A 16,315-nucleotide genomic window follows, 5' to 3' on the forward strand; every position below is an offset into this window, starting at 1 on the left:
CTTCTCCCATTTTCCATTCTTTTTCTGGAAGGTAATTGCTTGGGGCAGTGACAATCTCCTGGCGAATTACACAGCTGGTTTCCCAGTGAGATTTGTAACAACAACCCCGCCAGCCTGGCAGCCCCCAGCAAGTTCCGGTTTAAGAAACTAATTGCTGGATTGTGTAGTTGGTGCTAAATTGGGTAATTTCTTGGTGACGGCATCTGTGCCACTTCTTCCATTCCCAGATAGATTTGAGCTACATCAGAGAAGAATTTGTCACACACGGCACCCTCCCAGACTCCTTCACTCACCACTTTCCAGCCAACCATAGACTACTGCAAAAGTGGCTGCTTCCCTCGGCTCTCTCACCATTCGGGCAGCTCTCTGTGTCCTGGGATAGTGGATGGATGACTTGGTGCAATAAAAATGAGAAAATAACACCAGCACCCAGAATTGTCATAGGACTTCAGGGAGTGTCCTTTATTCTATACTAATGTGACCTTGGGCTTAGTATAAACTCAGTGCTCACCACACATGGGAAAAGGCTAAATCACACTCTGGTTAGCTCTGGGAGATATGTATGGATGAGGTCTTTTTATTTGTTTGTTTACTTTAAAAAAAAAAACATATTCACTTTCATTACTTTGCTCACTTCAGAATGGCATTGAATAAGTTTGACTTCTCTGGGCTGGCAACACAGATAGGAGAAAAGCTAAGGCTTTGGAATCGGCCAACACTGGATTTGACTTCTGGCTTTGACAGCAGCTCTCAGTGTGATCTTGGGGAGCTCAAGTTAGCCTCTCCAAATCTCAGTTTCTTCTTCTGTACACTGGAAGGTGGTGGGGGGCGGACAATACCTATCCCTTGGAATAGTTGTGGGAATCACACAAAATATCATAAATGAAAGGATCTTGTTCTTTGTAGACTCACATGCACTCAGCAAATGCCTGCCATATGCTAAGCATTGTTCTAGGGACTGGGGACAATTCAGTGGATAAGATGGATAAAATTCCTGCATTTATGTGGAGCTTACATTCTAGTGGGAGAGACGGACAATCTAGGAGTCACACATATTTTAAATGGTAACAGTATAAGAGACAGGTACATGGTGCCTTGAGAGCAAACAGCAGGGGGATCTGACCTAGTCAGGGAGGCCAGAGAAAGCTTCCCCGAGGAAGCAACAACTGGGCTGAGATCTGAAGGGTGTGTAGGAGTTAGCAAGGCAGAGGTGGGTAGGAAAAGCTTTCCCAACAGGGGGAATAGGCCGCGTGATGCGAGGGATCATGGGACTGACAAAAGACTGTCCTGGCTGCCGCAGAGAAAGCAAGGGGAGCATGTTGTGAGAGGATGTTGGAAAAGTAGGAAGGGCCAGACCCTGCAGGTCTTGTTGGACAAGTGAAGGCATTTTATCCTAAGAACATCAATAAACCAATGAAGAGTTTTAAGCAGAGAAGTGACATGATGAGATTTGCATTTTCAAGTGACCATTTGGATTGGAGTGGGGTAAGAACGGAAGCAGGGAGACCAGTTAGGGGAAGACATGCAGGCATGCAGGCAGGAGATGGTGTTCTCAGGAACAGTTGGATTCATTAGCAGTGCTTTCTGCTGCAAATACTACAGGAAATCTGGCCAACAGTGGTTTAAATAAAGAGCGCATTCCTTATCACATGTAGACCTGGAGTAAAGCAACTGTTCACGTTGGTTCCATGGCCCGATGATGTCAGAACTGACATCTCTGCAGTTCTCTAGGCCTCTTGTGGTGGCACGATAGCGGCCCTAGCTCTGGCCATCATGGTTGTAGTCAAGCTAAAAATAAGGGGAGGAAAGATGGCACTAGCAATTCCTGCCCCTTTGGTCACAAAGGCGAAGTCTTTCCCAGAAACCCTCATTATGCTTCCATGTATATATCATTAACCAAAATGGAATCATGTGGCCTCTAGTTACAAAGGAGGCTGAGATAAGGACAAGGAGGCTGGGAATAAGTTTTAGCGAGTCAGCCAACAGTGATATGGTGGATATGGAATAAATGGGTACATCTGCTTTTTTTTTTTTTTTTTTAGGAAGCAAAATCCACAGGGCATGGTGATGGACTGAATTATTAGTGTCTTCCTCACTTGTTTTTCCCTCCCATTGATTTTGTTTAGTAATGGAGTGAAGGCGAGTGATATGGGGGGAGGAATGTGATCATAAAGCATAATATATAGGAGGAAGCCAGTTGTTAATTAAATATTTTCTTTAGAAAATCCATAAATTGGATATCTCCTACTCCCAGTAATTTGGATTTTGATTATACTGTTTACTATTTGGACACTGGGGATTTTGTAAATCCAGAGAAAGGCTTCTCATGAGGGATTACACTGTATTAATCTTTTAGAGTTTGTAAGAGTGATTTTATTATTTGATACTCATTGAAATCCTGGGAGATAGGTGAGCAGGTATCCTGAGGCTTAGAGAGGGTAGGCCGCCTCTGGTACGTCAGGTGTCACATACGTTCTGGTCTCAGGACCTGTGCTTTTTCACTATACAGGGCTGCCCTGTAGCATCTGGGTAAAGGAGTTGAGGGGTGATCTGTCTGGAGAGCAGCAATTATAGGGCTCATCTTCTCCAAGACAAGAGCAAGGAGAATGTGGATTGATGCCAGAGGGGCTGAAGTTTCATAGGATCTTGATGAAAGCTGAACAGCTTGCCAGCAGCACCTGCGTGAAGCAGGAGACAGAGGGGCACCTGGGAATGTCCACCCCTGGGAAGTTCCATGAGGCCCTAGCTTGATGTCGCCACACACAGAGCAAATGGGACGATCTGGGCTTCTGCCAAAGTGGCCTTTTGTGCCGTGAGTCTCAGATACAGGTCTTGCCTGGGGCAGGAAGAGGAAAGAGAATGACATGGATGAAGGACCAGGCTGTCTTTCTGTCTTCTTTCCAAGGCAGAGAGATGCTTCCAAGTGCTTTTTCAACAACTACTTGAGAGGCCATCTTGACCTGAAATTCCCTCTGTTTCCCCAAAGAAGGGCAATGGAGGAGAATTGTCATCCAGAACCAGGCAGCTGGTATCCGTGAGGTCACCCAAGTCTCCCTTTAGGCAGTGTAACAAACAGCTTCTACAGTTCAGGCTCCAGGGTGGGCCAGGGGCTGGGCATGTCTCACCCTGTTCTCTATGGAAGATTCTTAGGAAACCACAGTCTTCTTCATTGTCTCATATCCTTCAGGGTCAGGAAGTTCTTCCTGATGTCTGACTGTGCCTCTTCCACTACTATTAATCATGCTTGCAAAGCTAGCTCTTCTTCCTGATGTCCCTGTGTCTAATAATGGCATCATTAGTCTTCCAGTCACGGCTGCTGCAAACTTCAGGGTCGTCTTACTTTCTGAATTTCTCTTTCCTATTCCCACTATTTGCCATTCCCTGTCTGCCAGAACCCTCTGAGCCTACCCCTTAGAATTCCCTATTTGCACACCTCTTCTCCCTGTGCTTGTTTTTTCCTCCACTGGGTAGGTTCTCTTCCCCATCACCTATGTGTATGGGACACACAGACATCTTGTACTCCATCACAAACACCCTCTCCTCTGAGAAGTCTTCCTTGACTGCCCTCTATTGAATCTAGTCCCATCCTCATCTGACGTAGCCTAACATTTTGGTACCTCTTTACAGCACAGTCATTTGTTCGTCTACTTAGTGAATATTTATTAAGGACTGGCTCTGGGCAAAGCCCTGAGTTAGGTGCTGGAGATGCAGAGATGAATAGGACTTGGTTCCTATCCTGAAGAAGACCACATTCTAAGTGGGGAGACAGAAACCAAAACAGACATTTTCAATGCAGTGTGAAGGCTGCTTTCATGGGGACACCCAGGGTGTTATAAAAGCCCGATAAAGAGCATAACCTAGAATAAAAGCACAGAAAGTCTTTAAGGGAAGGTGGGGCTTAATATGAGTAAGTGTTAGCCAGGGGGAGGGCTTTGAGGTGGATGAAAGGAAATTCTAGGAGGAGGGTACAGTTTGTGCAAAAATAAAGTGGCCTGAAATAACTCTGTCACGTGAGAGGTTGTTCCCCTGTTAGACTATAAACCCCTCGAGGACAGGGACCACTCTTAAATCACCTCTATACACTTCCCACTCTCTTGCTTATGGTAGCTGTTCAACAAATGTTTGTGGAATGGAATCATATTTGAGGGCAATGAAAAAAAAAAAAAAATGCAGTGGCTCAGCACCATGGACAGATCCCACAGACACCTGCAGTTGGAGGTAGTCCAACCTGTAAGCTCATTTGCATGTATTTGAATAATGAAGCCAACCTCATTTCCCTGGGGGTTCAAAGGCTCTGCATCATGGCGGATCCAATCAGTCCTGGTTTTGTGGGGGTTGGGAAGGGAAACTGTCAGGGCCAGAGACCAGTCCTCTGAGGACTGTGGGAAAACATCTCTCCCCTTTTGCTTACCATCCTTTTCTTTTCCATCAGGAGCCAGTGGTCCTGAGCCTTCTGAAGTTAGGATTCTGCCTGGTGGTGGGGATCCTGACATTAAGGATGGGACACCCTGGATGGTGAGTGATAGAAGAGTCTGGGAGCGGGGATTAGACTCAGGTTCTCATGCCAGAATAATGGGTTTGAATCTTGATTCAAAGTGACTCATCCACTTACTGGCTGTGTGACCTCACCATTTTGAGCTCAATTTTCTCATGGGTAAGTGTGGATAATATCTGCATTACAAGATTTCAGTAAGATTAGAGAGTATCAGGTATGCACAATACCTGGTATATAGCAAGTACTTGGGAAATAGTAGGAGATGAGGGATGAGCAGGATCTGAAGAAAGGTGGGTGTGGGGAGGTGGTGGTAGGGAGAAAGAGAATGAGTCTCGGAGGTGCCGCTGTCTGGAGCCTTTGAGGCTGTCATCCCTCCTAGTCAGCAGATGGCCCAGGAGCCTGGTCGAGGATGAGGGAGGGCACCGTCTGCCAGCTCCTCTGTCCCTGTCCCTCCTGCTGTCACTCCCTCCTGCCGTAGCTCCTATCCTGGCAGCTCCTGGAGTCCTGATTGGAGGCAGCTCTTGCTGGGAGCTGACCTCTCTGTCCTGTAGCCTTGGCAAGCCTGGGATGGAGGCCAGGAGCACTGGTTCCTGAGTTTTTTCTCCATCGCTTTCCTGTCTTGCATTCCCTCTGTTCCTGGGAGGAGGAACTCCTGAGTTCCAATCCCAGTTTAGGATTCAGATGCTACTTTGTGTAGCTGCTGTTCTTCTTCACGGATTTTCCTCCTTCATGATTCCCCTCCAGTGGAATGGGAGTGGAGGGTGGGGGGTAAAAGGCAAAAGGGGTAATTTCATAGGGGAAATATTTGGAACCCAGAAGAGGAAGGAGGAAGAGTCATCTCAGATTCTCCTTATTTCAATCCACAGGAGAGGGAGAATGAGCCTGCGGCCAGATGGAATGCACAGGGCATGGAAGGAAGGGGAGGGATTTTTCTGTGGGATGGTGCTGGATATGTAGATTTGGGTCCAGTGTTCTCTTTGTTCACAGCAGCTGGGAGCTGTGACCCTGAGGCTTGGCTCTTGCAACAGTGGGGTGTAGGGCAGGGTTGGGGTAGAGATGTGGCTGTGGATCTATTTGCCTAATGCCAGCTTGTTAAAAGCTAGTTCACCTAAAGACTGGTTCCTTTGAATATTTTATGTCTCCCTGGGTATCCTTTTGTTTTTGGTAAACTAAGGATATACACACACACACAAACACACATCCCAAAGTATATCTATATATTTACAAATAAATGTGTATGTATGTATATATGTAAATATTTCTATGCATATATAAATATATATGCATTTATAAATGTTTATTAATATACATTTACAAATATAAAATCAAACAAATATATATATATATATATATATATATATATATATATATATATATAAAAATTTAGAGGCCAGGTCTTGCTCTGTTGCCTGGGCTGGAGTGCAGTGGTATAATACAATCATAGTTCACTGCAGCTTTGAGCTCTTGTGCTCAAGAAGTGATCCTCCTGTCTTGGACTCCCAAAGTGCTAGAAGTACAGGTGTGAACCACTGTGCCCAGTCTCTAAGGACACTTAAAAACCCATTTGACTGAGGGAATATCCTCCTGTGAATAAGTATTTATCGGATTTGCAGCATTCGTTGAATGATGGGATTACTTTGTGCCCTTGAGTGTCTATCTGTCTATTATGACTGTTTAAAGGAGTTTTTAGTCCATTTGTGGGAGGATAGTAAAATTAATCATAATAAATTGATATGTATTACCTAAAGGGATACAAGGATGCCTAATAAAAGATGGTTTTAGGTGAAGAGGGCTGTTCAATTCAAATACCTTTTCTCCCTATTTTTCTAGGAGGTTCCTGGGGCCTGGCCCCCAAGACTATGAAGAGCCTTTGCTGAGGCCATGAGGGGTTACCATGGCGACCGAGGCAGCCATCCCCGCCCAGCCCGCTTTGCTGACCAGCAGCATATGGACGTGGGCCCAGCTGCCAGGGCCCCATACCTGCTGGGCTCCAGGGAGGCCTTCTCCACTGAGCCCCGCTTCTGTGCCCCGAGAGCTGGCCTGGGACACATTTCTCCCGAAGGGCCCCTGAGCCTGAGTGAGGGGCCGTCGGTAGGCCCTGAGGGAGGGCCAGGGGGGGCCGGGGTTGGGGGGGGTAGCAGCACCTTCCCCAGGATGTACCCTGGCCAGAGCCCCTTCGACACCTGTGAAGACTGTGTGGGCCACCCACAGGGCAAGGGTGCCCCCCGCCTGCCTCCTACACTCCTGGATCAGTTTGAAAAGCAGTTGCCAGTTCAACAAGATGGCTTCCACACACTACCATACCAGCGAGGGCCAGCAGGGGCAGGGCCCGGGCCAGCGCCAGGGACTGGCACTGCCCCAGAGCCCCGCAGCGAGAGCCCTAGCCGCATCCGGCACCTGGTTCATTCTGTGCAGAAGCTCTTTGCCAAGTCCCACTCTCTGGAGGCGCCGGGGAAGCGGGACTATAATGGGCCCAAGGCTGAGGGAAGAGGTGGCTCTGGAGGAGACAGCTACCCTGGCCCAGGCTCCGGAGGCCCCCACACCTCCCACCACCACCATCACCACCACCATCACCACCACCACCAGTCCCGGCACAGCAAGAGGAGCAAGAGCAAGGACCGCAAGGGGGATGGGCGGCATCAGGCCAAGTCTACAGGCTGGTGGAGCTCCGATGACAACTTGGACAGTGATAGTGGCTTCCTGGCGGGTGGCAGGCCCCCTGGGGAGCCTGGTGGTCCCTTCTGCCTGGAGGGTCCAGATGGGTCCTACCGGGACTTGAGCTTCAAGGGGCGCTCGGGCGGGTCGGAAGGCCGCTGCCTTGCCTGCACTGGCATGTCCATGTCACTGGATGGACAGTCGGTCAAGCGAAGTGCCTGGCATACCATGATGGTCAGCCAGGGCCGGGATGGATACCCGGGGGCCGGGCCAGGCAAGGGACTCCTGGGTCCGGAGACCAAGGCCAAAGCCAGGACTTATCACTATCTGCAGGTGAGGCTTTTTGGGGGTTGGGGAACAGGGTCCTCAGCCTTCACCAGTCTTGTCAACCAGGGAGCAGTGGAAAGTGTTGGGTGAGAGCCAGCTGTCCCTGTGATGGAGGGCCTGGATGCCGGGAGGCTCTGCCCTGCCCCATTGGGTCACTCTGAGCTCCTTTGGGGCTTCACTTTCCCTATTTGTGCCATGAAGGGCCCTTCTGTTCTAATGATGTGTCAGTCCCTGGAGACTTCCGCCTGACCTACTGTTTTGGACAGGCTGTGCTGATCTCTGTCTTAGGAGGTTGGAGGCATAATGAAGTTGAGGACAGGCAGTGGACAGGATACTGAGGTGCACCTTAGCTGTGGCTGCTCTTAAGATTGAAGGTCAGCAGTTGGAAAGCAAAGCCTTCTCCAGCCCTCTTTTCTGCTATAATCCGGGTGGCCCACATGTTTGAATATGAAGATCCGTTATTTCCAGAATGTGCCTCTGCTGAAGTTTGTCATTCCGGGGTACCTGTGGTGGGACAGCCGAAGCTGTGGAGGGGTCCTGGGAGTTTCATGTGTCTCATGTGTTTTCCTAGGTTAGGGGACAAACTGGATTTCAGCCCTGATACAATTCAGGCAGGGCCTCCTGGGAGTGGATGGTGCAGGTGATAGCTGGCATGCTGTTCTCATCTTGTCTTACCATCTCTATGGTCTCTGCAGGTGAGGCCAGGAGCTCTGATTCCTACTTTTTATGGAGCCTTCACCCCAGCCTCATCCAGCCCACATCGTTTTCTTAAGTCATGCCATAATTTTAGGAGAAAAAGTCAATGCAAGTTCTGGAGGTTCAGTGTATTTCTGCATTCCACATAGCTGATACAGATCTATTTATTCAATGAGCATTTCCTGGGTGCTGTGGATACAAAGATGAAGATACAGATGCTTCTTGTGAGGAGCTCACAGTGTACAGTGGGAATAGACAAGGAAGCAGATAGAATATAGTGTGGTGAGGCTGTGATAGGAGAGAGTCCTGGGCTTCTTGGGAACACAGAGGAGACACCTCACCGACCTGGGTGAGGAATGTCCCCTGAGCTGAATCTCGGTGGAGGAGTTGCCGACTAAAGGTATTCTGGGAAGAGACTATACAGCATGTTCAAAGGTGTGGAAAATAGAGTCTGCGTGTGTCTTGGTGGGACATTGGCCTTGCTAGGTAAGTTGTGCACAAGTTAGGGCTCTCCTGGAGAACTCATGAAGGCCCAAGGGAGCACATAGGGCCACAGAGCAAATAAGAAGGGACTTCTGGATTCAGGACTTCTGGATTGGCCTGGTTTGCCCCCTCCCTGGGTAGGGAGGTGCTCTAAGCTGGGAACTGAAGGGTCCAGGGAGGGAACACCCATCCTTTCTCCCCCATAGCCGACTCCTTGCCATCCCTGAAGACTCACTGCCATTTCACTGCTCCCTGCTGCTTCTCCAGGGCTGCCCTGACCTCCCTGGGGGCTTCCTTTTTAACATGCACCTCACAGTGTCCTGCAGAGGAGTGAGGAGCTCTGCAGTGGCTAGAGTGGGAACCCTGCAGTGTGGCCTTCCCATCTGCTGGCCTGCCTCTCTCCACCTGCCTGCTGCTCTCTGTAGAGAATGGGGAAGGGGAATGATCCCTCTGATCTGGAGTTCCAGGGTATCTGAGGACTGGGATGTCTGAGCCCATGTGGGGTAGAACCAAGGGGCTACAGGGACCCTCCAGAAAACCTCGTGCTCCCCTGGTACAAAAGCAGGGGAGACTGGCCACATGCGGCCAGGTGTCTTTGTCGGACTCCCAATCCGATTGTTGAAGCCCTGTTTCTCCCACTGGATACCAGCTTTGTCTTAAGCCTCTTCCAGAATCCCTCTGTCCACTCTGAGCCCCTGTTTCTTTATGGAGCCTCATCTCTTTGTTTCCCATCTTCCGATTGAGCCCCAGCCCCTCGAAGAGGCCTGCTCCTCCCCATGGGTTCCTTCTCATCCCGAGTCTCCACCTACCCCCTGAACCCTATGCTGTCCCTGAGGTGTTACCCCTTTTGGAGCTCCCATCCCTACCCCATTTAACCTGTTCTTTACAACAAGGGTTTTAAATCCACCCTACCTCCCCCAAACCTCTCCCCCACGTCTTCACTTACACCTCATTTTCCGAAGTGTAGGCTGACATCACAGACTCCCTCAGCTTCCTGACAGCATCTCTCTAGACACATCCAGATTCTCAGCCACCCTCATCCCCTTCCTTGGCTCATAGGAAAAGCTGGGACCACCCATCCCAGGCTGATCCTTCCTCCAGGGCTTGAGCCCATCTCCTCATGACCCCCTCCATCCCTGAACTGTTCTCCTCCCTTCTGAGGTTTAAAGACTATTTTTACTGGCTCTTTCTGTCATCCTGAAAACATGTCCAAAGTTACTTGCATCCTAAAAAATATTTCTGCAGCTCCATCCCACCTTCCATGTCCTTCATAATCAAGTTCTTAGAGCATAGACGCCTCTTCTTCACTTCCCTTCAATTCTCCCCTCACTGTGGTCTGATTTCCACACTTCCTGTCATTGACATGCCCTGGCAGTGGCCATAGATGATCTCTTGAGAGCTGTCTTCAAAAGGTACTTTTTGGTGCCTATAATAATTGTTACCATTTATTGAGCACTTTCTATGTCCTGGAAACTCTCTATTGGCTCATTTATCTTTGCCACCAACCCTCCGATGTAGGCATAAGTATCATGACCAACTCGCAGACAAGGAAACTGACACTTAGAGGTTAATCCGTTTTGCTTAAGTTCACCTATCCAGCAAGTGATGGGGCCAGAATTGCACATGAATCTTCTAACTCCCGAGCCTGAGTTACTAACCTCTGAACGCACTGTGGCATTTGACATAATCGACTCCTTTTATTCTTGAAATGTCTCCTGTTTCTATGACATGGCATTTTCCTGACTTCCCTCCTACCCCTCTGCCCACTCCTTCTCAGGTGACTTCACAGGCTCCTCTTCCTTTCTTCACAGTCCCTTTTTAAATGTCAGTGGATCTCTGCTCATCTCTCTTCTTCTCTCCCCGGGCTGTCTCATTCACTGCTATGGATTCAGCTGCCGCCCATGACTCCCACATGTCCGCCTCCAACCCCGATCTCCCCACTGAATCCCAGAACCAAACATCCAACCACCTGCTCAACAGTTCTATGCCAAGCTCAAGGTGCTCAACCCCGACCCTACCACCTTTTCCCAGACTTGTTTCTCTGGGGTTCTATGGCTCAGTGAGCGGCAGCACCCTCCTCCAGGTCCTCAGCCAGCAGCCTGGCAGTCATCCTCGACTCCTCCCGCCCCCTTATCCCCCACGTCTAATCAGGCTCACTGATGCTCCTTAACACCTCTCATTTCCATCTCCTTCTCTTCCCCCTCATTGTCATTGTCTTAATTTAGGCCTCATCATCTCTTGCCTGGATAACAGCGTCAGCCTCCTAATTGGTCGTCCTCTCGCCACTTGAGCCTCTGCCCTGCTCCTGGCCCTCCACAATCCAGCCTCTGTTTGGACTGTGGGAGAGCTCTTTCTGCAACACAAATCTGATGTCACTCCCCTGCATGAAGCCCTCTGTGGCTCCCCACAGCGGGGAAGGAGAGAGGATTTGGAATGTAAGCAGGTTGAAAGGATGAAGGAAAAGGAAGGGTAGAAGGTTGACTGAGGTCAGGTGATGCCTGACTGCCGGGCATGGAATTGACACAGGTCACTTTGGCCTCTGATCATCAACTGCTTGACGCCTGTCATGTCACTCCCTCAGACTCTCTAGGTGGCCCTTAATTAAGTGCAGAAGGTCTGTGGAGGATGACGAGGTGTCTCTTGTAAGGGAGGGGGACAGCCTGAGACCCTCCCCTTCTGCCTCTGCATGTACCTGAGTGGGCCTGTTTAAGCCAGGGCAGAGCACCTCCCACTGGCAGTGGGGAAAGAGTCCTGGCCTCTAGATTTACTAGGGTCAAGTCTGAGAGACAGAGGCCCCTGTTCCTGCAGGTGCCGCAAGATGACTGGGGGGGTTACCCCACTGGTGGCAAGGATGGGGAGATCCCCTGCCGCAGGATGCGGAGCGGCAGCTACATCAAAGCCATGGGGGATGAGGAGAGCGGAGACTCAGACGGCAGCCCCAAGACATCTCCCAAAGCAGTCGCCCGACGCTTCACCACCCGTCGCTCCTCCAGCGTGGACCAGGCCAGGATCAAGTAAGGACAGGGAGGGCCGGGGGGTGCGGGTCGGGAGGCTGATGCTGGATTCCTGCGGGAGATGTGTGTAGAGTGGGTGAAAGTCAGGTAGTCCTGCTTAGGGTTCAACTGGGGTGTCTCACTCCGCTCCACATAAAGGGAGGGTCTTGGTGGGAGTCCTTCTCTGGTGCCTCTTTGGGAGTCTCTTTACCCAGGATCTCCTAAGGGATCTCTCTTTGGGGGTTCTGAGGAATAGGACTTGCTCAGGGGCCCCAGTGCTATTATCTCCCCTCCCCCACCTCCTAGCAGTCCTCTGTTCTGACTCCGGAATTTTGCCCTTCCCAGCTGCTGTGTCCCACCCCGGATCCACCCCCGGAGCTCCATCCCTGGCTACAGCCGTTCCCTCACCACTGGACAGGTAGGGAGAGGCCCAGTATGCCTGGAGGAAAGAGTGAAAAGGGGATTCGGTGCCATGCTTAGCTTAGGACTTAAAATCAGAGGGTCTGCCCGTGGAGAGAGCTCAGGCCTGGCTCTGGGGAAACTGGGAAACCTGCCTTAGGACTCCTGGAGCTGACTCAGGCTGGGAGTCTCAGAGAATCACAGCCTTAAAACCCACCAAGTGTCCTCAAAGTGATGAGCTTGTAAGGGCAACTCCAGAGCCCTGGGGCTCTCCACAGGCCCGATTGCTTCCTCCCTGCCCCCGTGTAAAAGGTAGGATTGATTTGTACAGACAGGGCACAGGCCAAGCTGCAGTCTCAGACATGATCTGGGCCTGAATTCTGCCACCCTGCCCCTCTGTCCTGAGGAACCACAAGCAAGAGACCTTACTTTTCAACACCTCTGTTTCTCATCTTTAAAATGGCAATAGTAGGGACAGTTATTTTGCAGGGGTTTTGTGAGAGTTCCGTGAGAAAATGTATGCAAACACAAGGTACTTGGCCTGAAAATGGCATTTGAGAAATGTGAGTTCCATATCTAAGTACAGACTTTCCCTTTAATTAGACGGAAGCAGTGCCGTTTAGTAATTAAACACACGAGATGGGGTTGAATTCCAGCTTGGCTACTTACCAGCTGAGTGACCTGGGGCAAGTTACTTGACTTTTTTTGAGCCCCACTTTCCCTTTTTAAAAATAGGCATCATAATAGTGTTCTTGGCACATAGCCAGCATTCAATAAAGGTTAGCTATTTTTACTGTATGCTGGGGAAAAAATGCAATGCAAAAGACCATCCACGTTGGCTCCCATTGTTCACTGCTGCAGTCTCTCAGTATTCCTTTTCCATCGCCTGAACCAGGGAATCTGATTGGCACAGCTCTCTTTTTACATCAGACCAGCCTATGTTGTTAAACCCACGAGTTAAATGCTTAGCCCTCATTTTACCTGGCCCATCAGTCACATGTAACACAGTTGAAGACTCCCTCCTTCCTGAAAGACTGTACTTGGTTGGCTTGGAGGACACCATGCCCTCTACATTCTCCTGGATTCTCTCCCTGGCTGCTTATCCTCAGTCTGTGTCTTGGGTGCCTCTGCAACTCCCCAGGATGTGAACACTGGAGTTTTCTAGAACTCAACCCCTGGACTTCTCTCTATACCTACTCCTTAGGTGATCTTGTCCGGGCTCATGGCTGAGAGCCTGATGACTACCAAATGTATATCTCCAGCCCAAACTCTCCCGTAAATGCCAGGCATATATGTCTAACTGTGCATTGAAGTCTCATTTGGATGTTTAGTAGACATCTCAAACTTAAGATGTCCAAAACTAAACTGCTGATACACACACCCTCCACAATCCCCTCCCGTCCCTCGCTGCCGCAGTTGCTGCTCTATCCTCTGAATTCTCCATTTCAGATGACAACTTTATCCTTCTAGAAGCTCTGGTTTAAAAGCCTGAAGTCAGTTTGACCACTTTCTCTCTCTCACAACTCACATCCAATCCTTCAGCTAATCCTGCTGGTCCCACCTTTAACATATATCCAGGATCCAACCGCTCCTCACCACCTCCACTGCCACCGGTTCTTCCAGGCACCATGTCCTTTTGTCTGGATGATGGCACTGCCTTCTAGTTGGTCTCCTGTATTTGCTCTTGCTCCACTTCATCCTCTCTCATTACAGCCTGCATGATCTTTAAAAACTATAATCACACTCACTCACTCTTCTGCTCAAAACCCTCACTTTGCTCAGAGTAAACTCAGGAACCTAACCATGGCTTTCAAGGCCTGCATGACCTGGTGACCTCGCTGGAGTGGAGCTGCCTCTGAGTTCCTCTTCTAACGCTGTTCCCCTCCCTCTCCAGCCACACGAGACTCCCTAGGGCCCTTGCATTTGCTACTACCTTTGCCTGGGTGTCACCTTCCCAGACACTCCCATGGATCACTTCCTCACTTCTTTCAGGTCTTTTCCCAAAGGCTCTAAAATTTTAATTTAACGCCCCCCTTCCAACATTTCCTATTCCCCTTCTCTGTGCTGTCATTGTTGAGGTCTTCTCCGCCTTCTTCCTCCTGCTCTTTTTCCTTCTTCTTAGCACTTTGCACTATCTAACATCACATATACTTGACATATTTAGCCTGGAGGTATGACTTCTTATTCTTGCTTTATAGAAGATGAAATAAGTTTAAACCACTAGAGATGTCACCCTATTATGTCTCATAATACTTTTTTTCCCCTTAAGTCTATTGTTTTTTTGTTTAGTATTTGCCTGGAACACCTTGTTCCATCTTTTACTTTAAAGCTTTTTGTCTACGTCTCAGGTATATTTTTTGAAAATAATTATAGCTACATTTTACCTATATCCATTCTGATAATTGCTTGAGAGTTTAGTACATTTATATTTATTGTGATTACTGATAATCTGTGATTACCCCTTGGCCTAAACCTAGGGTACTGTGATGACCCAGGCCCTAACCCTTGGATTTATTTCTATCATCTTATTTTGGGACTTGTATTTATCTTGCCTTTGGGCTGATGCTTTTCTGTTCCTTTGCTGCCTCCTTTTGGTTTGAGTTTTCTTTATTCTTCTCCCCACCAAATCCCACACTGGTTTAGTAGTTATATATCCTATTTTATTCTTTGTGGTTACCCTTATAATTTTCATATGCATATTTGACTTAATGACTGAAGCTGACAGTTTTTTCTGTACTCCTCCTGAACAATGCAGAGACCCTAGGACTTTTTTTTTTTTTTTTTTTTTTTTTTTGTGACGGAGTCTGGCTTTGTTGCCCAGGTCAGAGTGCAGTGGCTAGATCTCTGCTCACTGCAACCTCCGCCACCCAGGTTCAAGCGATTCTCCTGCCTCAGCCTCCCGAATAACTGCCCCACTATACCTGGCTAATTGTTTTGTATTTTTAGTAGAGACAGGTTTCACTATGTTGGCCAGGCTGGTTCCAAACTCCTGACATCAGGTGATCCACCTGCCTTGGCCTCCCAAAGTGCTGGGATTACAGATGTGAGCCACCATACCTGGCCAACATTTTGATTTTGATGACCTCTTCCCTTCTTGTTCTTTTTTTTGGCAACAAAAATTTATTTTCTCACAGTTCTGGAGGCTAGAAATCTGATCAAGCTGTCAGCTGGAGTGGTTTCTACCATTCAGTGATTTGTATTTTTATATTTTTTATGTTGCTGTTTGGAGAAAAAAACATTTTAAATTTGATGGTGCATAATTAATCAATTTTTCTCTTCTTGATTGTGCTTTGGTGCAAAATTTAAGAAATCTTTGTCTAATGCAAGATCACAAAAAATTACTCTAATATTTCTACTAAGCATTTTGTAGTTTAATATGTATATTTAGATGTATGACCCACTTTGAGTAGTGTGTGTGTGTGTGTGTGTAATTCGAGTTAGGGGTCCAGCTTTATCTTTTGGAATGTGGATATCCAATTTTCCCAGCATCATTTGTTGAAAAGGCTTTTCTTTCCTCATTGAAATTTCTTGGCCCCTTTTTCAAAATCAATTTACTGTAAATGCATGTGTTTATTAATGAACCTTAAAACTTATTCCATTGGTCTGCATGAACCTATCTTTATGCTATTACCACATGCTTTGATTGCTGTAACTGTGTAGTAAGTGTTGATTTTGGTAAGTTGAAATTATACGATTTTGTTACTCCTTTTAAAGATTGCTTTGTGTTTTGTGTTTCCTTTGCGTACACACATGATTTTTGGGTAGGCTTGTTGATTTCTATAAGAAAATGTAGTTGGGAATTTGAAGGGATTGCCCTGAATGTATAGATGGGGTATTGTATTCTTAACAATATTAAGTGTTATTATCCTTGAATATTGGATGTATTTCCATTCATTAAGTTCTTCTTTGGTTTCTTTCAGTATTTATTTTATTTTTATTGTTATTATTATTTTAATTATTATTATTATTTTTTTGAGATAGAGTCTTGCTTTGTCGCCCAGGCTGGAGTACAGTGGCATGATCTCAGCTCACTGCAAGCTCTGCCTCCCGGGTTCACGCCATTCTCCTGCCTCAGCCTCCCGAGTAGCTGGCACTACAGGTGCCCGCCACAACACCTGGCTAATTTTTTTTTTTGGTATTTTTAGTAGAGACGGAGTTTCACTGTGCTAGCTAGGATGGTCTCAATCTCCTGACCTCGTGATCCACCCGCCTTGGCCTCCCAAAGTGCTGGGTTTACAGGCGTGACCCACCATGCCTGGCCTATTTT

At 48.1% G+C, this 16,315-nt stretch overlaps 1 protein-coding gene across 2 annotated transcripts in view; it reads left to right on the forward strand.

Annotated features, from left to right (window-relative positions):
• Window positions 1-16,315, forward strand: part of DLGAP3 (DLG associated protein 3) — a 67,076-nt gene that overhangs the window by 17,807 nt on the left and 32,954 nt on the right. For both annotated transcript variants that reach the window (XM_073007516.1, XM_073007517.1), the window contains exons 2-5: window positions 4,433-4,515; window positions 6,326-7,483; window positions 11,465-11,670; window positions 11,995-12,067. In XM_073007516.1, coding sequence (XP_072863617.1) covers window positions 6,377-7,483; window positions 11,465-11,670; window positions 11,995-12,067 — 1,386 coding nt within the window. In that variant the 5' untranslated portion in view covers window positions 4,433-4,515; window positions 6,326-6,376. The remainder of the gene's footprint in view (window positions 1-4,432; window positions 4,516-6,325; window positions 7,484-11,464; window positions 11,671-11,994; window positions 12,068-16,315) is intronic.

Source organism: Chlorocebus sabaeus, chromosome 20 (assembly GCF_047675955.1).
Source record: "Chlorocebus sabaeus isolate Y175 chromosome 20, mChlSab1.0.hap1, whole genome shotgun sequence".
Lineage (NCBI taxonomy): Eukaryota > Metazoa > Chordata > Mammalia > Primates > Cercopithecidae > Chlorocebus > Chlorocebus sabaeus.